This window comes from Orcinus orca, chromosome 1 (assembly GCF_937001465.1).
Source record: "Orcinus orca chromosome 1, mOrcOrc1.1, whole genome shotgun sequence".
In the NCBI taxonomy this organism is placed as follows: domain Eukaryota; kingdom Metazoa; phylum Chordata; class Mammalia; order Artiodactyla; family Delphinidae; genus Orcinus; species Orcinus orca.
The window spans coordinates 8663723-8687151 of record NC_064559.1 but is presented as its reverse complement, the minus strand read 5'-3'; the positions used below and the strand labels follow the sequence as shown (position 1 = coordinate 8687151).

At 35.2% G+C, this 23429-nt stretch overlaps 1 protein-coding gene across 5 annotated transcripts in view; it reads left to right on the top strand.

Annotated features, from left to right (window-relative positions):
* Positions 1-23429, top strand: part of AHCTF1 (AT-hook containing transcription factor 1) — an 84205-nt gene that overhangs the window by 27501 nt on the left and 33275 nt on the right. For 4 of the 5 annotated variants that reach the window (XM_033430343.2, XM_033430342.2, XM_033430341.2 and 1 more), the window contains exons 8-21: positions 1082-1232; positions 2566-2698; positions 2817-2998; positions 3438-3499; positions 4427-4555; positions 11890-11980; positions 13052-13141; positions 15710-15850; positions 16518-16622; positions 17485-17578; positions 19026-19149; positions 19285-19341; positions 20162-20308; positions 20876-21063. In XM_033430343.2, coding sequence (XP_033286234.1) covers positions 1082-1232; positions 2566-2698; positions 2817-2998; positions 3438-3499; positions 4427-4555; positions 11890-11980; positions 13052-13141; positions 15710-15850; positions 16518-16622; positions 17485-17578; positions 19026-19149; positions 19285-19341; positions 20162-20308; positions 20876-21063 — 1694 coding nt within the window. The remainder of the gene's footprint in view (positions 1-1081; positions 1233-2565; positions 2699-2816; positions 2999-3437; positions 3500-4426; positions 4556-11889; positions 11981-13051; positions 13142-15709; positions 15851-16517; positions 16623-17484; positions 17579-19025; positions 19150-19284; positions 19342-20161; positions 20309-20875; positions 21064-23429) is intronic. The other variant, XM_049713428.1, reaches the window with a different exon arrangement.

Sequence of the window (23429 nt, the reverse complement as noted above, 5' to 3'; positions counted from 1 at the left end):
AATAACCCCACTTTCTTGCTCTAAGATAACAAGCAGTAAGCCATGGGGTGACTTTATAGTCTTGTCACTTGCAATTGTGAAAGAGGGTAAATGCATCTACGTTTTGTATGACTATTTTTCTGGCTGAATTCTTGAGGAAATAGTGGGGTCCTGCTAATAGCCATATTTGGTTAGCCATCACATTAACTTCTCTAGAACAGGCTTTCTTAACCTAGTATTTGAGGGTGTGTGTTTGGGTTTTAGGGAATTTGTGAAGTCCCTGAATTACGTGTGGCATCTTCATGATCACAGTGTCCGCGTCGTCCCTCCCCCCGCCCCCCCAATCCTCCAGTTCCACATCTGTGGATTCAACCAATCTCGGATCAAAAATATGCGGGGGGGTGGGGGGGAGGGAAATTCCAGAGGGTTCCAAAAAGCAAAACTGAGTTTTCCGTGCCACAGCAACTATTTACGTAGCATTCACATTGTATTAGGTATTATAAGTAATCTAGAAATGATTTAAAGTATATGGGAGGATGTGCGTAGGTTATATGCAAATATTACTCCATTTTATATGAGGGACTTGAGCATCCACAGATTTTGATATCCGAAGAGGGTCCTGGAACCAGTCCCTCATGGACAGCAAGGGGCAACGGTATGCATTTTTCTGGGGAAAAATTCATAGCTTTTGTCAGATTGTTACAGGGATCAGCGAACAAATTTTAAGGACTACTGTTTTAGAGCAAGAACTTCAGTGAAAACACAGAAGTAGGTTTGCTGGTCTAGAGTATACGTATATATAATTTTAATGCTTAGGTCCAGTTTACCCCCGCAACCAGTAGTGCATGAAGGTTCCCGTGTTCAGTAACAGCTTTAGAAGATTTCTTGGTAATATTTTTGGGAGACTAAATTTAGTCTTTTATTTGTGTTTTATGCTATATAAAATTTTAGAACCCTTTTCAATAATTTGTTCTCTTCAGTCTTTTAACTTTTTTGTTTTCTTTGTATTGTAAGAAAACGCTTTTGGAGAACATTTAATTTTAGAATGACTTTTTCCTAGAATCCTATTAGGATATAGATTGCTGTACATTTTCTATTTCAGGGGTTAGAGTACTGTGAAGAAAGATATACACTGGACCTCACAGGTGGCATGTTTCCTTTGAGGGGCCAGACTGGTAATACCAAACTGTTGGGATGCCAAACTGTAGAGAAATTTCGATCTCATGGTGACAGGGAGGAAGGCATGAATGAAGGTTGGTTAAAAGTACTCTTATTATATACCATGTGAATACTTGATTTAAGATTTATCTTGATTTAAGATATATGACAGGTATTGTTTTCTGTAGTTCATTGGAATACTAATTGTGGAATATATTCAGGTCTGTATGAGATATGAGGTATGTCTTGCTCTCCAGATTGCCATGTGTAGAACTCAAGAATTGAATAGATTAAGAAAATGAGAAACCCTTGTATTTTGATCCAGCTCTCAAAACAGACAGACATACAAAAAAATGTCTCTAGTTGTAACTAGTATGAATAGTCTTTGAATAATGTTTACCTCTGTATTTTTTGAGACGTATACGGCAAACATGCTTTGGTTGCCTTGAATTTTTTGTCTACTTTAGTGTCATTCCTTCTTCCTGGTAAACATCCTGGCATAGTGAAAATTGCATAGATCTTAGAATCCAACCAACATGGATTCAAGTCCCAGCTCTGTCACTAGTTGTAACCTTTCATAAATTATTTAACATTTGTGACTGAGCCTCTTGTTTCCTTACCTGTGAGTGGAATAATACATTTATACCTTCTGCAAAGGGTCGGTTGTGAGGATTGAATGTGATAATGGGATAGTTTTATTTAGTTCTGGGAATGTTCAGTGGGGCCCTGATTTTGTTTGTTCTTACTGGGATTCATTCTCATGGTTAGCTCATTCATTCCAGAGATGGCCTCTGTCCTAGTCCCCGCATCTATATTTGTGATCCATTCTTCACATCCAACTAAACATGTCAAAACAGAACTTATCAAACCCTCTCTCTTATTCCCCACTCACATCTTCTTTTTTATATTCCCTGTTAGTTGTGCCTCAGATTTTTACTTTCCTCTTTCCTTCTATTGATCTCTTAACTTTGTTCCTATCCTTCTAGGCCAGCCACCATCCAGGTACTTATGTCCCCCCACCCCACGCGTTACCATATAGCTGGATCAATCCTTCTCAACTAGAATTCTTCTAAAGAATTAAGCCCTAAAGCCTAAAGGCATCCATTTTAAGTATTGATATTCTCTGGTAGCAGTGACATATTCATGGGAGAATTTTCATTCAAATCGTTTTCTACTTTTCTACCTACAATACCTCAAAGTTGCCAATGAGTACTTTTTAATAAGGTCTTCTTGAAATAGAAAAACAGTCAACATACAATTGAATGAATCTCTTCTTATAGAATAAATGATAGAAATGTGTCTTGACAAATCAAATCAAATATGAATTAAGCCTCTTAATTTATGAGAAAGTCTTGCTCTAATTTTATTTGGGGGATTTATTTTGAGATTATTTATTCTGTTTTTAAAGATTATCTTCTTTTCTTTTAGCTTTGTCTCCTGATACCAGTGTTTCAGTCTTTACTTGGCAGGTGAATATATATGGACAGGGAAAGCCTTCTATATATTTGGGGCTTTTCGACATAAATCGTTGGTATCATGCACAAATGCCAGATTCGTTAAGGTATGATTTTTCTCTCTCTCTCTACGTATATGTGTATGTATTTATTTATATATACATATATAGGAATTTTATGTGTAGCAGTTCATTGACCTAATAATTGTGTAAAATTTTCTTTTAGATCAGGAGAATATCTACATAATTGCTCTTATTTTGCATTGTGGTCACTGGATTCTGTTGTAAGTAGGACTTCTTCACATTACATCTTGGATATATTAGTACATGAGAGAAGTTTAAGTCGAGGAGTTCCTCCTTCATATCCACCTCCTGAGCAGTTTTTTAACCCAAGTACTTACAACTTTGGTATGTATTTCTTTAACATTACCTTTTGAGAAAAATAACATGCAAGAGTATGTGTTTGTATTTGTGTTGTGTGTATATGTGTGTATAGTGTATTGTTCATTTCTCATTGTTATTAGTTAATATATGGATAAGTTAGGAAGTTAACTTGATATATGCACACAAGAAGTTTAGTGTTTATATGTTTTATAGAGAAATTACCACTATTTTGAATTTGCTAGAAAAGGTATTAACTATTTCATATTAAGTGCACTTGTGATAAGGTTTGGTATCTTGTTAGGATAGAAATACCTGGACAAATTACTTAAAAATTTATTGTATGTAGTAATTCCATACCTTGCCTAAGAATCTGTTATTAGGATAAATTTTATTGTATTAATACCATCCCAAATATAATATGTAAGTGGATTTTTTTTTAATCTTTTTTTTTTTTTTTTTTTAGATGCCACTTGTTTGTTAAACTCAGGAGTTGTTCATATAACTTGTAGTGGTTTTCAGAAGGAGGTAGGTAACAAATGACAATTTGGACAGAGTGTTTCTTCTTGAACTGAAGTCAGATCATGGATTTAAACTTTACTTAGTGTTATTTATATAAACTATTCTTTCGTCTTAAAAGGTAGCTTCTGCTAGGTTTATGAGATTAGCCGCTAGTAGCATCAGTTACTGACGGCAACCTTCTAGGTTCTAAGGTATTGGGATGTTTTTAGCAGCTTTATATGGATGTTAGCTCCTGAACCCCAGGCAAAAGTAAAGCAGTGCTTTACTGCATCCCTTTTTATCCATCCTCTTAATTCTCTTCCTTCTCAGAAAGCTTATGGGTAAATGAAGTAATGCAAAGAAAATACCTAGCACAGTGGCACAGTGACTGGCCCAGAGTGGGTTATGACTGTATGTTGATAAATGAAGTAATGCAAAGAAAGTACCTAGCACAGTGGCACAGTGACTGGCCCAGAGTGGGTTATGACTGTATGTTGAAAATACTTTTCCAGGAAAACACAAAGTGGCAGACCCTTTAAATGATAATCAGCTAGATGTGGATGAATGCCATATTTATACTTCATATCAGATCTCTTTCCCATTAGGCCAAGAGGAATAAACTGCAAGATTTTTCTTTTGTGTATTAAGTTTGTTAAGATCTGTTACCAAGTCTGTCAGCTTTATAGAAGGTAACAGGGTTACCTTACATATAAACAACTTAAAATACCCTTATCAGTAGTAGTATTTGTAACTAGCAAGCATTGGTTACCTCAAGAACCTATAAGCACTTTTCCCTGCAAGAAGTACAGAAATGTAGTCTTCCACAATTTTCATTCAGTGCCTTTTAGTTTTATTCAAAATGTTAAGTGTAAAGTAGGGTGATGAGTTTATTAGTTATTCTTAAATTTGATTATTTGAACTGAATAGTGACTGATATTAATCAATCTATTATAGACTTTGACTTTTTTAAAGAAATCAGGACCATCTCTCAATGAAGTCATTCCTGATAGTTACAATCGATGTCTTGCGGCTGGCCTTCTCTCACCAAGACTTATTGATATTCAACCTTCCAGTTTAAGTCAGGTGAGAGATTTTTAACTCTGTTGTTTCTTTTGGATCACATGTTATTAGCTTTCTATTATAACAAAAATCTATTAGATAATTTCTAAAAAAGTAGATTAAGTAGTATAATGCCAACTCTGCAAGTCAGTAGCTGTGGTTCTTGGGTTTGGCTTGAAATTCATACTTGTAGGACCCAATAGGCCTAACTTGCCACCAGGTCTATAGGCTAGGAAACACATCATGGCTGCACCAGGCATGTCATGAGTAGAAGTCATTATAACAGTCGAGGGGCCATTTTCTAGCCCCCAGAGAGAACAGCTTAGGTGCAAGAGAATGAGACCACATGTGTGGAAACCATCTTGACTTAGGTGAATCTCACAGTCTATAGCCACAAATTAGGGTTCCCAATATCAGCTTCCCTGGGAACTCGTTAGAAATGCAAGTTCTTGGTTCCTGCCCTAGAGCTACTGAATCAGAAACTCCAAGAGTAGAGCCCAGCAGTCCGTATTTTAATAAGCCCTTGAGGTGATTTGTGATGGTTTGAGAACCACTGCTCTATAGAAACAAGTGTCTTGTGAAAGCCTCTTAGTGAAGATTCCAAGTTCCTGTAAAACACAAGACAGTTATGGGAGTCAGACTTAGTTGTGGAAGCCAAAATCTTAATTTCCTAATGGATATATAAATAAAAATATTGTAAAATCCACTCACAGTTTTTATAGTCCCAATACATTTTACCAGTCAGATGACATTCTTAAGCAGTGTTGCCAAAAAAAAAAAAAAACCAGCGTTGCCTGGTGATAACTTATAATTCACATTTATTTTAACTTGATGTTTGCTAGTAAAATGTGCTTAAAGAAAGTAAACCAATCCCAGGTCATTTTCCTGTGGAGAAGGAGAAAATGTTTTATTAACTTTCCCCTCAAGTAGTGTTGGAATTAAGTTACTTAAATAATTGCAGGTATGTAACATAATGAATTGTTAGGGAAAGAGCCTTTTAAATATCAGACGAAATGTAAATATTGCTGCTGGTGATTTAACACCTGCAGTTGGAATTTAATGCCTTATTTCATAGAAATAAGAGAAATTTTCAATACTATTACCAGGGGATTTTTTTTTTTCTTTCTCTCCCCCCTCTCCTTTTATATTACTGTACTGAGCAAATATTCACTGTGCAGTCATGTACAGTTGTCCCTCTGTATCCACAAGGGATTGGTTCCTGGACCCCCACAGATACCAGATTTCAAGGATGCTCTAGTACCTTATGTAAAATGGCATAGTATATGCATGTAACCTATGCACACCCACCCAAGTACTTTAAATCATCTCTAGATTAAAGTACTTAGTACAGCGTACATGCTATATAAGTAGTTGCTGGCACATGACAAATTCAAGTTTTGTTTTTTGGAACTTTCTGGAATTTTTTTCCCCTGAATGTTTTCTGTCTGCAGTTGGTTGTATTGTGGATGAGGAACTGACTGTGGATATCTACATAAACATTTTCTTATATAACTTTTGTTTTTTCCTGGAGTTTCCAGATGGCCTTAACAAAAACCCAAAAACCCTTGCCTAGCCTGTCATTCACACAACCTTAATTTTTTCTTTTCAGTTTGTTTTTGCTCTCTGTAGAACCCCATTAGACAAATGTTGACTGTCTGAGTTGATCTTAGGTTAACTTATCTTTGCTTTCCAACTGTTTGTCTCATTTGCCTCTGATTTTATTTTCTGGGAGATTTCTTCATCTTTCTTTCTTTTAGATTTTAAAAATTTAGCCCCAATTTAAAATTTCTGTGAGCTCTTACTCTTTGATCATCCTTTTTTCATAGTATTCTGTTCTATTTTATGGATGAAATATCTTTTCCTAGCTATGTATGTTTCAGGTTTTATTTAGTTCCATGAATTATCTCTGTTTTCTCTGGAGTTATTTTTATTATTGTAGTCTTTCTGATCTGGTGGCTATCCTTAAATGTTTGGTGGTTCTTAGTTATCTTTTCATATGTTAAGTGAGTCAGTAACAGATTATAAACTGTCTTTTGTGTGTTTTGTGTGGATAGAGTTCATCCAGAGGTATCTTTTACTTTAGGAAGATAGATTGGATATGCACCATTTTAGTTGAGAAACGCAGATTTTTTTTCTGGGACTATTCAGTGTCTCCAGAGATCTGTCAGGCTGGCTCCACAGTTCTTTGCTGCAGGGTAACAGAAGGGTGGGGACTGTCTGTTCTAGATACTAAGTTTGAACCTGTTGCCTGTATTCAGTCCCATGTTTGATCACTCTTTCACCCATTTTCCTCTGTACCTGGATTCTCCAAGAACTTAACATGATAGGATTCTGAGAGCCAAACTGGCTCTATTCTCATCTATAGTTCCCCTCTGTGGGGACTCTAGGACGTGGTTTCCTTCATACTGCTAAGTCAGTCACCTTTCCTCTGCTTAGTACTGCTTTTCAAAAATTTTGTTGAGCTGTCTTATCCCATGATGCCTTCCCTTCTCTTTTCTTTGTCCTTGTTGATTTATACCTTTTTTGACTCTTTACCATCGTTTTAGTGAGACCCAGTGATGATGTACGGGTAGGAAATAAAGGCTGTGGTGTGATGTTCCATTTTTAGACACAAATAACAAGGATTTTTTTTTTTAAGAGAAGCCTGTTTGGAGACTGGAGCACTTTACGAGAAAGCCTCATTCTTCCATCAGCTGGATCACATCCAAAATATTTCATCTGAATTTCTTGGCCAACTTCTAATCCTAAAGCAGTGGGATGTTTAATCTTCCGTTGATCATGTTGTGTGTTATGAAGCAGTGCTGCAGTCATATTTGGATATAGTTTAACCATTACTCAGTGTCTCTGATTTCAGTTATTGTGACGGTGTACACTGCTCCCGTTTCTAACTGCTGCTCTTGATCATCTTCGCAGATTTCGGGAATGAAGTCTCTTGCTTCATGCATAGCACTGGATGTTGGTACAAATACAGAAAATGTTTCTTCATCCACCTGACTAATAGTTACTCCTGTTTCAGCCTGAAGTTATTTTTAATTGATATCCACCTGGTCCAACAAATTTTGCTCACTTTAGTAATGGAACCTGAACAGTTTCTACAACAGGTCCACTTTCTTTTCTAGATGCTCGAGGTTTTGAAATAGTTTTGTTCATAATCTTCTTTTGTTCATTGCGAGTAGTATGATCTTTTTAGCCCATCTGTTTGGTGCATGTTCTAGCAGAATTGTTAATATGTTGTGTAGAAGAAATCTCTTCTGTCTAATGGTCCCTGGATAATCTGTGGGCTGTGCATTTGCATTTAAGCTAGCGGGCTTCCATTCCCCTCCCCTCCAAAAAAACAAAATTGAAAACACAAGATTCAAAATGGCTTTATGCAGCTCTGAATTAGATTTATTAAAAGACCTCAGGTAAATTTTGCCCTGGTGGCCCTGCTCATAGGGCCCTTTGGTCAGGAAATGAAACTGACTATCCTTCCCTGCCAAAGGCTCCAAATTAGTATTGTGTGGGAACTGTTTATCATCCTTAAGGAGTTGGGCACTTTAAGTGCTCTATTTAATTTTTTTACTTTAGGGAATTAATACTGATTCCTCCCCACCCCCGCTGCCATTATACATTATCAAGTTTAGTTAAAGCAATGATATCTAAGTTTTAAAAAGAAAAGTGAAACTAGAAAAAAATTACCTGTAACTCAACCATGTTAATGAAACAGCATTTAATGTTTTCTGTGATTATTTTGAATCTGTTAATCCAACCCTTGTTGTGTTTTCCACTTATATAGATAATACATAAATAATTTGAATTGAGAAAATTGACTAAAGTATATGGAAGTATGCAAATATTGGCATTTTGCTGACTTTTTCCATGTATCTTCTTTAAAACTTTATTCCTAGAATAGACCAAGTTGAGCTGAATTGGTTAGTAATGCGTACACAGAGGTAAAACAAAAAGAAAAGCAACACTCTTGCACTGCTGGTGGGAATGTGAATTGGTTCAGCCACTATGGAGAACAGTATGGAGGTTCCTTAAAAAACTACAAATAGAACTACCATATACCCAGCAATCCCACTACTGGGCATATACCCTGAGAAAACCAAAATTCAAAAAGAGTCATGTACCAAAATGTTCATTGCAGCTCTATTTACAATAGCCCAGAGATGGAAACAACCTAAGTGCCCATCATCGGATGAATGGATAAAGAAGATGTGGCACATATATACAATGGAATATTACTCAGCCATAAAAAGAAACGAAATTGAGCTATTTGTAATGAGGTGGATAGACCTAGAGTCTGTCATACAAAGTGAAGTAAGTCAGAAAGAAAAAGACAAATACCATATGCTAACACATATATATGGAATTTAAGAAAAAAAAATGTCATGAAGAACCTAGGGGTAAGACAGGAATAAAGATGCAGACCTACTGGAGAATGGACTTGAGGATATGGGGAGGGGGAAGGGTGAGCTGTGACAGGACGAGAGAGAGTCATGGACATATACACACTAACAAACGTAAGGTAGATAGCTAGTGGGAAGCAGCCGCATGGCACAGGGATATTGGCTCCGTGCTTTGTGACCGCCTGGAGGGGTGGAATAGGGAGGGTGGGAGGGAGACAGACGCAAGAGGGAAGACATATGGGAACATAGGTATATGTATAACTGATTCACTTTGTTGTAAAGCAGAAACTAACACACCATTGTAAAGCAATTATACCCCAATAAAGATGTTAAAAAAAAAAAAAAAAGATTCCTAGGGTTTCCCTGGTGGCTCAGTGGTTAAGAATCCGCCTGCCAATGCAGGGCACACGGGTTTGAGCCCTGGTTTGGGAAGATCCCACATGCCACTGAGCAACTAAGCCTGTGTGCCACAACTACTGAGGCTGCGCTCTAGAGCCCGAGTGCCACAACTGCTGAAGCCCACCCGCCTAGAGCCCATGCTCTGCAACAGGAGAAGCCACCGTGATGAGAGGCCCATGCACCGCAAAGAAGAGTAGCCCCCGCTCGCCGCAACTAGAGAATGCCCGCGCGCAGCAACGAAGACCCAACGCAGCCAAAAAAAAAAAAAGAAGTGATTGCTACAAAAGGCTGGGGAGTGGTTACCAGGGGGGATGGCAGGAGTGAGTGGGATTTGCTTTTGATCAGGTAGGAGGAGACAGGGCTTCTGGGAAGTATTCTCAATCTAGACTTGGGCCATAGTTTGATCAGTGTCCACTTGGTAATTATTTGTTAGTTGTATGTATGGTATATGGACTTTTTGATATGTATACTTTCCTGTATCTCTTTATCCCTCCATATACGTGAAAAGGATGATATATATGTAATTTCATATATTGTTGTCAGGATTTGTTCTTCTGTTGGTTACGTATTTGTAGGTTTTACCTTTTTTCTTATTGGGTTGTCTTTATAGAAATTCTTTATTAAAATATGTAGGTATTTATCCTGTTGTAAATCTTACACATATTTCCCCCATCATTTGCTCTTCACTGTTTTATGGTATCTCTTACCACATTCAAAATAATATTTTTAGAGTCAAATGCATTTTATAGCTCTGGCTTAAAAAAATTTTCCTAACACCTAAATGTTTCTTTAACATTTAAGGCTATAATTCATTTTTGTGTGTCATATAAGGTAAAGGTACATTTTTCTTTTTGCCAGATGATTAGTCCAGCTGTGCTATATCATTTGTGAAACAGGACCCATAATATCCTTTTATCATGCTACTGAAATACCACCTTTATCTGATATTATATGTCCATATCTACTGGGTTCTATTTCCAGGTTTTTATCTTGTTTCATAAATCTGGTTACCTATTTCTATACCATTTTAATATACTGCTTTGATATTTGTTAATGCAGTCTCTTTTTAATCTATAATTTTTGAAAGTTCATAGGCAGTTCTTTTTTTATTAATTATAAGATGGTTTTATCCAGTGCTTCTGTTGGAAATCTTTTGGGAATTTTATTATATTCACATGTTAATTTGGGGGAGAATTGGCATTTTTATAATCATCTAGGTATAAATGGTATATCTTTCCAATTATTTAGGGTTTGTTTTACATCTATCAGTAAGAGTTTATGATTATTTTCTAGTGGGTTTCTTTCTATTTTTATCCCTAAGTGTTTTGTAGTATTTTTATGAGTAGACCATTTTCCCTATGTTCATTTCTAGATGGAGTTGATTTTTGTATATTCATTTGGTATCCACTTAACTAAATTAGAATATCTTAGATTTTCAAGGTATGCAACCATCAGCAAATATAGGCTTTCCGCGCCCCCCCCCCCATTTTTGTTTATTACTTTATTTTCTCATGGCATTTGGTAGAACCTCTACAAACCATAGAAAAATAATTGTACTAGCAGACATCCTTGTTTTGTCCCTGATTTTAATGTAAATTGTTCTGATGAATCTCCATTTAGAATCATGCTATTTTTAGTTTTGGAGAATTTTTATCATATTGTAGCTCCCTCTTCCTGTTTAACTTATCTATTTATTCATATGATTCCTTTTTTAAAAAGTCTTTGCTGCTGTAGTGAATGAAATTCATAGATTCTTAAACGAGATGTATAATGCTTTTTTAAAAACTAGTGTTGAGATTTAATTCATATACCATTCAGTTCAGTGGTTTTTAGTATATTTATGGAGTTGTACAACTATCACAACATTAAATTTTAGAGCATTTTTATCACCTTCCCCCAAACCCCATACCCATTAGCAGTCAATTCCTTTTCCTCCCTTCTCTCTCCTAGCCTTTGGTAACTACTAATCTACTCTCCGTCTATAGATTTACTTGTACTAGACATTTCATACAAATGGAATCAAATAATATATGGCCTTTTGTGACTGACTTCTTTGACTTGGCACAGTGTTTTTCAAGGTTCATTCATGTTGGAGCATGTATCAGTACCTCATCCCATTTTCTGGCTGTGTAATATTCCGCTGTACGATATACTACATTTTATTTATCCATTCTTCAGTTGAAGGGCATTTTGGTTATTCTCATTTTTGGCTATTATGAATAATGCTGCTTCATGTACACTTTTTGTGTGGACATGTGTTTTTATATCTCTTGCGTGTGTACCTAGGTGTGGAATTGCTGGGTCATTTGGTAACTCTCTGTTTAAGATTTTGAGGAACTACCAGACCAAACTGGCTGTCCCATTTTACATTCCCACCAGCAGTGTATGAGGATTTTCTGCACCATCACCAATGCTTCTTACCTTGTGTATAGCCATCCTAGTGAATCATAATGATTTTTAATCCTTTTAAAATTTGTGTTCTGAACTAGAACTTGCTGCCTCTGTCTCTGATCACATATCCTTTCTTTTCTTTCTTTCTTTTTTTTTTTTTTTTAACACATCGTTTAGGAAGAACAGTTAGAAGCTATATTGTCAGCAGCAATCCAAACAAGTTCTCTGGGACTTTTGACTGGATGTATCAAAAGGTGGATAACAGAAGGTAAGATTATGATTTTTAACAATTAAAAACTACTTTCGTATTTTTAAAACTATCAAGTCACTGTTTTGCGGGGGGGTTAAGTTAAACTTTATTTTGAGATAATTGTAGGTTCATGTGCAGTTGTAAGACATTTACAGTGTACCTTTACCCCCATGAATGATAAGATCTGGCAAGTCTCTAATATTATATCACACCCAGGACCTCTCTTGTTGCCCTTTCATAGCCATGCCTACTACCCCCGGCCGCCACCCCATTCCTAATGCCTGGCACCCATTCATTTATTGTCTATTTCTGTAATTCTGTCACTTCAAAAATGTTCATAAATGGAATCCTACAGTACGTAACCTTTTAGGATTGGCTCTTTTTCACTCAAAAATTTTCTGGGGATTCATTCAAGTTGTGTGTATTACTCTCTTTATAAACACACACTTCACACACACACATTGTTTTTGTTCTGACCATTTGAGAATAAGTTGAAGGCATCATGCTTCTTTACTGAAATACTTCAATATATTCCTTCTAAGAACAAGGATATTCACTTAAAAAAACACTTTTTAGTTATAAAAATCGAGAAAGCTAATATTGATGCATGCTGTTGTCTAATCTGTAGACCTTATTGGAATCTCACTAATTGTCCTAATGTCCTTTGTAACATTTTTAGGGAGGGGGAATTCAGAATCCAATCCAGAATGTATTTTGTATTTAGTTTTCAGGTCTTTTTAAATCTCTCTTAATCTTGTATAATTCTTAAGCCATTGTCTTTGAAGAAAGTTACATTTTTAAAGAATATGGGCAGTATTATTTTGTAGCCTATCAGTTTGTGTTTGTTGATCTTTCCTCATGATTAGATTCACATTTTACAGTTTTACAGCAGTGTTATGTAAATTGATGTGCTCCCTGAAGTGATACCCTGAAGGTACATGTTACCAGTTTGTCTCCATTAATGTTGATGTTAAGGGCGCTCACTTGGTTAGGGTGGTTTCTGTCAGGTTTCTCCACTGAAAAGTTTCTAATTTTTTTTTTGTAATTAATAATCATTCTCTATTTTTCCCTTTCATATTTACAAATAAGAACAACCAAATTCTGCTGCTAATTTGCGCTTTGTTCTTGAATGGACATGGAATAAAGCGGTTCTCACAAAAGAGGAATTTGACAGACTATGTAAGTAGTATATTAAAAAACTAATCTTGGGTTATGTTTTGAGTATATAGCAATAATAATTTTTAATCATTTTGAAGTTGCAAACTCTTTAAAGAAGTCCCAGAAGGAAACTTATTTCTTTTTCCATTAGCGTGACAGGGTTTTTCAACAGATCGTTTATTTTTTTTTGTTTATTTTTTTATTTTTTAAATGAGCATGTGTTAGCTTTAATAAAACAATAAAAATATCCCACATTGAAAAATGTCAACTTCATATTACTTATTCATGTAATCCTTTGCAATCATCATGGATAATTTGAGATGGACTCTCCTTAAATTCAGCAGATCATTTAAATTGGCAGCATGTTAGGTATGTCCACAATAGCAAGTTTCAGAATTATAGCTTAATTATCTTTTGATCTTAGACATTTAATTTATAAAATATGTTAATGATGGAGTAAAGAGAATATGCCAGTTAACTTCTGAGCTTTATTCATTTTCCATTTAAAATATTTATGAAGCTAAATAGCAGGGCAAAAACTCAATCACCTGTCTTCTACTAACAGATGTCATTAGTCGTTATCTAGTCTTGTTTATTAGTGAATTGTACACTTTGAGTTTTCTTGTATTCTGTGAATATTAGCCCATTATGCCCAACTAGTGCAAAAATAATGTTAAAGGTAAATATGTGATTGCCCTGTACATGAAAGTAAAATTTAAGTTTATTTAGAAGTATATATGTATTTGTTATTAGTATTATTATGTCATGATGAATGAACAAATTGGACTTATTTAAAAAGTTATTCTTAGTAGAGGATTTTTTTTTTTTTTTTTTGCCTTACCCGGGCCTCTCACTGTTGTGGCCTCTCCCGTTGCGGAGCACAGGCTCCGGACGCGCAGGCTCAGCGGCCATAGCTCACTGGCCCAGCCGCTCCGCGGCATGTGGGATCCTCCCGGACCGGGGCACGAACCCGTGTCCCCTGCATCGGCAGGCGGACTCTCAACCACTGCGCCACCAGGGAAGCCCTTAGTAGAGGATTTTTAAACCAACAAAATTTGATAGGAGTACATGGAGTTCTGTATAGTATTTTTAGGGTGTACTTAAATGAAATTGTAAACATGAAATAAGTAATTTTAAATATTTCAGTAATCATTGTACATTTGAAGTGTGGAACACCTGATAATTCAGAATCAGGGTGAAAAAAATATTTTTTTGAGAGGAAAATGTTTTCAGGGCTGATTACGTAAGTTATGTAAAAAAAAATTCAACTTGGGAATTCCCTGGTGGTCCAGTGGTTAGGACTCAGTGCTTTCACTGTGGGGGCCTGAGTTTGATCCCTGGTCAGGGAACTAAGATCCCCCAAGCCATGTGGCTTGGCCAAAAAAAAAAATTCGACTCAGTTCATAAATTGTATGCTTTTATTATGCTTTGAGCATAATGTGGTGTTTCAGGGTTGAACTTGGTAGCTCAGCCATTATTATTACTGCTTTGAGCTTTATTACTGTTGTTATTATTTTTTTTAACTAAGAATAATTAAAATACAAAGTATAATAGTTTTTTAAATGTATTGGAAGTAAAGCAAATGATTTGAGGAAGTATTCAGAATTAAGGTATTTGTTTTCTGGTCAAATCACACATAATTATTAATGTAATTAAATCTTATCTAAAACAATGTTATCAATAGCTGCTAAAATAGCTTCTCCCAAAAGTGCATTTGTAAACTCAACCTTGAGTTTGAAATGAGAGGACAACCGAGTCTACAGTGCATTCATTGTAGAAAGCATGCAATTATATTGTAATAGGTCTCTATCTGAGTCTTAATTTCATTGTCTCACTTTTGAAGACTGGCGCTGAAAGAAAGAGTTCTTATCAAATAATAATCACAAAACAACATAATACATAAAAGGTTTGATATAAAAGATTTATTTGAAGGAGAAGCATTTAATGAATATAACTGATTTCTAGTGAATCTGAAGTTGAATCTATATCACTTTCCTCTGTGCTCACCTATTGCTTACCTCATTCTACATTTTTATTTTATTATTATTTTTAATTATTATTATTTTTTGGCTGCAGTGGGTCTTCGTCGTTGCGCACGGACCTTCTCTAGTTGTGGCGAGTGGGGGCTACTCTTCGTTGCAGTGCGCGGGCTTCTCGTTGCAGTGGCTTCTCTTGTGGAGCATGGGCTCTAGGCGCGTGGGCTTCAGTAGTTGTGGCTTGCGGGCTTCAGTAGTTGTGGCTTGCGGGCTTTACAGTGCAGGCTCAGTTGTGGCACACGGGCTTAGTTGCTCCGTGGCATGTGGGATCTTCCCGGACCAGGGCTCAAACCCTGTCCCGTGCATTGGCAGGCGGATTCTTAACCACTGCGCCACCAGGGAAGTCTCATTCTACATTTTTAAAAAGTAAAAATTTGTATTTGTATCTGCCTTTCTAGATTCCTTGAGGGTATTTGTCATTTGAAGCTTGTCTTTGTAGATCTCATATAGAATAATTCTCTGGTTAATAGGAATTTGATATGTTTTGCATTTGTGACTTTAGTTAATTCAGATGTACTGTGTCAAAACTAATCTTACATTTTATCCTTGAAAGGTGCGCCATTATTTGATGGTTCGTGTCGTTTCATCGATCCACAAACTATACAGTCTCTCCAGCAGTGCCATTTACTTCTTAGCAACCTTAATATAGTCTTAAGCTGTTTTGCAGCTGAGGCCCAAGAGATCACCGAGAGAGGTGTGCTATTTGTCTTATATAAATGAGTGTTTCATTGACTTTTACTTCTTGACTTCGAGAAAGAATACATTTCCTATGTATTAGATGGATTACTGGGCAAACAGGCCATCATTTCTCAAATGCTGGGATTTTTTTTTTTTTTTTTTAATGAAAAGCTACAGAATGTTATTAGATGTGCCATGAGCTGATGATTAAATAAGGTTGGGAAATTTGGGGATTAAGGATTGTTAAGATAGTGTACTAATGGTAGAATTTCAGATTTTTTAATTATATGTAAGTTTTTATTCATAGAGTTGGTCATTGTAATTTTTCTCCTCTGTTTTGCCATTTAAACAAAATAGCCAGTTTCGTCTAAAGGCCTGGTTTGAACAACCTGTATGATGATACTGTACTAGTTTGTTTTAATGTAAAAATCTGACTACTGAAATTAGATAAATGGAAGTATAGCTAATATAGAAGCATACGTACCTAAAGTGTCTGTTTTAGTCAATGAGTTAGTTTAGCATTTTGGAGATTATTTGTTCAAGCTAAGTTTGTTTAAAAATACATACATATTGCTTAAAATCACCAAGTGATTAATTACTTTTTTTGAAAACTATTGAGTGCCTTGATTTTTCATTTGTGGTTGATAAATTGAAAGCTAACAACAGATTTTAACTCTTTGCAGGTCTTATGGATTTAAGCAATAAGTATATGGTTACCCAGCTCATCTGTCAATATGCACAAGTGGTTCTTTGGTTCTCTCATTCTGGGCTTTTACCAGAGGGCTTAGGTAAAATATTTACCTAATCTATAAATATTAACATTGGAACATTCTTAAATCTTTATAATTTTGTTGTTCTGTTGTAGGATTCCTTTCTTATACCACCTCACTTATGTTTTCTTGTATTCTTCTTTTCTTACATTCTTCCCTACTTTGTACCTTCAGTGCTTCATCCCATGCCTGATACACATGTGTTCCATACATGTTTATTGGGTTAAAAGGAAAGAATATTTGCTGAAACATGGCTTCTGAAGATGGGTTCAATGATATCACTGGCTATAATTTAGATCCATAGAACTATGAATTTTATAATCTAATTTGTCCATCTTTTTCTCTTAAGTGTTCTTTTAATATGGTTATTAACCAGTATTATTAGCCATCAGTTAAATACTCTCTTTATCTAATAACTCGTCTAATACCAAGAATTAGAGAATTTGACTTACTATATTTGTTTAGAACAAAAGTATCCAACTTCTCGCATTTCCAGGATACACAGACTTAGAAGTGCTTCTGCCATTGTGCATACTTACTGTTGATCTTATTCTTTCATACTTCTCTTAGAGTTTTACTTGAACTTGCTTGCTTTTAAATTATCATTTGTGCCTAAGGGAGTAAAATCATTTTCTAGAATAGCTTTTCCATGGTTTTAAGCCAGCTTCCTTTTGTTACAAGACTTTTATGGGAGACTCAGTTTTCTCATTTGTGCATCTATTAATAAAGGTGTGCAGTGTTCTTTTATTACTTTAAGAAGCCTGCAAATTGAACAACATTACAAAATTATAGTAAAATATCATTGTATGTAACTTTAAGTATTTGGGGGATATTTTGGAAATATTACTAGCTTTTCTTCTAACTCTTAAAAAACATCTAGATGATGCTGTGCAGTTGTCAAGGTTATGCTACAACTACCCTGTAATTCAGAACTACTACACCAGTCGTCGACAGAAGTGTGAGCGTTCATCAAGGTATAGTACATCCAGAACCTTCAAAAACTATTTTAGAAGTTACTTGTGTAAGAAGTTAAAGCTTTCTCAGAACAGAATTCATCATGTTATAAAACGATTAAATGGGTGGAATTCTCAGTAAAGTATATGAATTTGTCACCAGCATTACTATTTTAGTTGTAATGTTCGCCTTGACCTAATGGTTACACCTTTATTTTAGAACTTGAGAATAGCTATTTATTATTTCCTAAATAAAACTATTTACCACATGATTGATTTATTGGAGGAGATTCTATAATTTAAGCATGTATTTTTCCTGAGAATTCTTACACAGAAAAAGACTAGAAGCAACTGTTTATTAAAGCATAAAATATATATCATGTTAGTTATTTTACATTATTTTTCCATTACCATTTGCATTTCAGCACTTCAACCACTTTTTTCTTTATTTCCTTTATTTCTCTTTTCTTTAAATACATACTCCCCCCTTCCCTTTAAATACATATGTAGTTGGTTCCTTTGAAATAAATATATAGAAGTAATAGAAGAAAAAAGAGGAGTGTTTAGAGCCTTGGCTCTACCTTGGGATTATAAATAGCCTTCTTCTACAGGTTGGAATGACAGAATTGTAGAGCAGCTTAGAACCTTTAGAGCAGTGATTCACAAACCTTGGTTCCGGGTTTGTTGTGTCAGACTCACTTGGAAATCTGTATAAGGCTGCGCATGGCAAGTTGGGAGATCCAGTACTTCAGAGTAACTGATCTATGATAGTGAGCATTGGCTTGGGAGATTTATTAGGCATATTGAAAATTTCTAGATCTGTTATTTCCAAAGTGTATGTCCTTGAGCAGGTTGGCTAAGCTTTCTAATCGTATTTGTCACATAAATTATAAAGTTAATATAAAGATGAAATAAAATATTATATGCAAGGTACCTCTTACAGTGCCTTACTCCTAAGAAAATTTCATTCAATAATTAGTAACTGCTCCTGCTGTTATTAATCTTAGATGAGGAAACAGACAAGGTCCATATCTGCTTACCCCTTTGTAGGTGCTCAGTAATATATATTATCAGGGAATTAATGAGGTTAAAAGACTAGTCCAAGTGATGAAACTGAAAATATTGACATTGAACTACAGTATTATTTTCTTTATACTGAGCTGCCATGCTCTTTGGTAATCTCAAGATGGTAAAAAGTAAGCCTCAGGCATTTTGCTGGCTAGACCACATTCTTCCCTGGAATCTGACCTTCACTGACTGACTTGCTGATGACCAAACTTGAAGCTTCTTCAGGGTTTATCTGACTAACTTTCCTTGATGTCTGGATTTCTCATGATGGGATCCTGTCCTTGAATCTCTTCTGCCTTTGATAGTTGAGATCATTACTTTTAAGAGTTTGGTGCTTTTTGTTTTGATAATAATAATTTAACACTAATGCTAAATATCCTTAATGTTGTCCTTATTGCAGAGGGAAGTGGAACCCTGATTGCTTGATGATTGATGGAATGGTTTCTCAGTTAGGAGATCGAGTAGAGAAGTTGTGGAAACGGGATGAAGGAGGCACAGGAAAATATCCTCCTACTAGTCTACATGTAGGTTTGCAATAACATGATAACATTTTTTAGTCTCCAAAGTTGGGCGGGATTTTTCATACCTGGCACGGGCTTGGGAAAGCAAGGAGCATAGATGGACGAATATATACAATGCACTAAATTTTTTTTTAATAGGCATTACTTGACATATACCTACTAGACAACGTTACCGAAGCAAGCAAGCATTCTGTTGTATCCTTTAAAATTTTATCAGATAATTCATGTATTACCAAAATCATTCAGTGTCAGACTAGTGGGAACCTTATGCATCTCATCCAATCTCAATTTCACATTTGGATTTGTCTTAAAGGAAAGATTCTTAATCCAGGACCTGTTGGTTGGGTTCAGATGGTCTATGGTTAACCTTGAATCTATGCAAAATTTTGTTTTAAGTTTATTTTCCTAGGGATAGGGTTCATGGCTTTTATCAGACTCTCAAATGTGTCCAAGACACTCCCAAAGAAAGTTAAGGACATCTGCTCTAAAACATTGCTAGCAAGTGGTCATTCTCTGAGGTTAATTCATGTGCTGAATATGAATGCATTATAAGTTAGCTTAAATTACTTAGGCATTGTGTTTGAGCCTTGTGGTCTCTTAAATAAGATTTTTGTACTTAATGTCAGTTTCTTAGTCAAAATGTGTAGTTTTATTAATAATTTATAACATAAGTGATGTGTTTGCTTAAAGGCTGCCAGGTTTTGCTGGGTAACTGGAATTTCGTGTATAGCTTTCTTAAATTTGCCAAGCTACTAACTTCATGAAGAAAGTATGCTTTAGATCATCTCCTTTGTGGTGGTACTTGCTATTGAGAATGAATGAAGTCGGTTGTGCGATTGGCTGTACCCGTGTTTAATAAAACTATACTTCTGTAGCTGGACATCCATAATGGCTTTCTGAACACCTAAAGAAGTGTCTTAAGCCTTTTTTCTGATATCTTCTGTTGCTACCTATTGCAAATATATACGTAGGAGTTTTTCTTTTTGTTTATTGTCCTTAATCCTCTTTTTTAAAGACTATTTATTTGCTACTTGATATTATGTATTCCTTTCCAAACAAAACGGATACTTCCATTGAATCATTTCCCACTGCCTTTGCCATTTCTTGGGGCCAGGTTAAACTTATTCAAGGGTTTTGGCTGATAGATCATAATGACTATGAGGTAAGTCTGTAGTTCACTTATAATGTAAGCTTTTGTAAATTATTAGAATTTTAGAAAAAATACATAACTGGATTTAAATTTGATATTAAAGATATGACACCTACTTCCAGAGGTAATTTAACGATTCAGTTTAATCAGTACCTTCACCAAGCACCATCTTAGGCAGTACAAAGATAAAATAGTTTAGAACCCCAGGTTCCTTACTGTCTAAGGAAGGAAGGAAACAAATAAATAATTACTAATAGTGCAAATATAGTGATTGGTATGTTAGAGATATGGTTGGTGTGTTGGGTGAACTAGAGAAGGCAGAATTTGGCATTGATGTATGAAACTGGTGATGGAAAGATTCTATATACTAGCTTAAAAAGGTCTCAAAAGTATGAGGCTTTTGATAAGGGTTTTATCTAAAATAAAATATATCAATATCATAGATTAAAGTAGATATTTTCAGATATATTTAAATTGGTTTTATCTTGGTTTATGTAGGTTTAGTATGTTGCCTTTTTTTTTTTTTCTAAAAGCAAAGCATTATATTTGTATTTACCAATTTTTATGTCATTTTTGCAGAGTGGTTTGGATCTTCTGTTTCACCCAGCTACTGTAAAACCTGTGTCATGGCAACATTCAAAGATTATTGAAGCCTTCATGGGTCAGGGTGAGCACAGACAAGCCCTCAGATATATTCAAGCAATGAAGCCAACAGTGTCCAGTGGTAGTGATGTTATCCTTCACCTCACTGTTTTGCTCTTTAATAGGTAAGTACCTATTTTGAAAGTACAGTCAAACTCTTGTTCATGTGTTAATAAAGTGGAATTGATGAAATAGACAGTAGCAATGTATATTTTGATTTGGTTGCATTACACAGTATTCTTATGTTATTCATCTTTTCATCATTAAGAAAAATGTAAAGCACCTTTTATCTAAAATAAGATGAAGAAAAGAAGTACCTTGAGTAAAAGGGGAAATCAAACTGAGGTTTAAAAATTGTATTTGTTTCTACCTGGCAATATTGACAGTCTCCTGCGTGGACAGTTGAAGTTTGATTATGCTGAAAAACAGCCAGAAATATGTTGAGTTGATAAATTATGCTCTTTGAGGGTATATTCCAGTGATGGTACTCTGATATTTTTGTTAGTCTTGGTTGCTTGGGTGTTGCAATTCTTTGATTTTTCTTGTTGCATTATAGCAATACACTGTTGCTATAATAATTATATTTGTCATGTGTATAATAAATGACAAGTTAAATGGCATGATTGGAAATATAGTAATCTGGTTTTGGGGTTTTCTTAATACCTAGTTAATTGGGAAACTTATTTGGGGCTGAAATTTCTTAGATTGTAACTATTTTTTTCAACTTGTATTTTTTTTTCAATCTTACTTGGTTGGGTCATTTTTTATATTTTTAAAAATTGGTCACTTTACTCATCCCAAATTGTCATTTATGAACCATACAGCACTTCAGTGTCAGCACTCTGAAAGTTGTTTTCTTTGTTCTCTTTGGTTAAACAGGATGTATTTCTGAGGAGAGAGGGTTGAATCTTTCCGTTTCAGACAGATTTGCAGTTTAATAATAGACTCGTTCGACATATTGAAACTTACAGTGTCCTCAGAAGTAATGAACTAAGAAGTACTTGTTGAAATAATTTTGGTTAGCAAAAGTATTTGACTAAGCCGAATAAATTAAGAATGAATATAAGAACAAAAATTTAAAGAAGCTAAAGGAGATAAATGTTTAATAAATGGGTTAAGAGTTCTAGTACTTGGTAGGCAAGTAGCATGCACATTTTTTTCAGTTGCATGTAAGCTTCTCACTTTTAAGTGACTTTAAAGAGGTGGTACTTGCACACTAATGCTTTTACATCAGAAAAGCAGATGTTGGAACATTGAGGGAAAAAAACTTTGAAAGGTTGGTGGTTTTTCCTCTTTTTCATTCCATTGTCCTTTGATTCATCCAGAGTATGTTTCTCTGTTTTGCTAGATTCTCATTTCCTCTCCCTTAGCCATAGCAAACATTATGTAATAATGTTTATAATAATACAAACTTTATATAGTGTAATTTCAAAACCTTATTTCTCAAGTACAATAAAGCCTCAGTTATCTAGTCCCCAGAACACTAGCATTATTAAGTGTCCTTTACAGTAAGTGCAGGAGTGAAAACAAAGAACCACTCAAAATGCCATTTGTGAGATAGCATGTTTTCAGATTCAGTAAATATTTAAGATAATTACTGGTTCTATAACTGGAGAACGACTCGAATGTTAGAGAGGCAGAAGACAACTGTTAAGATAAGTAACAGTGGGGGGTTTTTTTGTTTGTTTTTGTTTTTAAGTTGAGGTATAGTTGACATACAATATTATATTAGTTTCAAGTGTACAACATAATGGTTTGAATTTGTATGTATTATAAAATGATCACCACAATAGGTCTAGTTAATATCTGTCACCATACATAGTTATAGAATTTTTTCTCTTGTGATGAGAACTTTAAAGATTTACTTTTAAATATGCAACTTTTAAATATGCAATACAGTATTATTTACCGTGACTTATTTATTTTATAACTGGAAGTTTGTACCTTTAGACACTTCATCCATTTCACCCACTCCCCACCCCCCTCCTCTGGTAACCACAAATCTGATCTCTTTTTTCATGAGTTTTTGATAGATTCCACATTGAAGTGAGGTTATATGGTATTTGTCTTTCTCTGTCTGACTTAGCATAATACCCTCAAGATCCATCTGTGTTGTCCAAATGGCAAGATTTCATCCTTTTTTGTTGTTTTTATTGAAAGTAAGAAAACAATGTAGGAAGAGGCTGCTTTAGTTTTTGAACTGGTACTTGTGCAGAAAGGCAGCCATGTTTCATTGCTCAGGAGGTCATGCAGCTACATACATATTCTGCCCTCCACTTTTATTAGAAAGAAGTAAATGACAAGAAAACAAGCTGATTTTTAGGGACTAATTCAAGAAAGCAAAGTTCTGAGGTATGTCCCATGTTTAGCACATAATCACCTAATTTCCCCAAATGCCTACATCTCTAGTCCAACAGAATGATTAACCACAGTGTGCTTGAAACATGGAAAAAAGCTAAGCCTGGGAAGTTTGAACTAAAAGTAAGTCAGG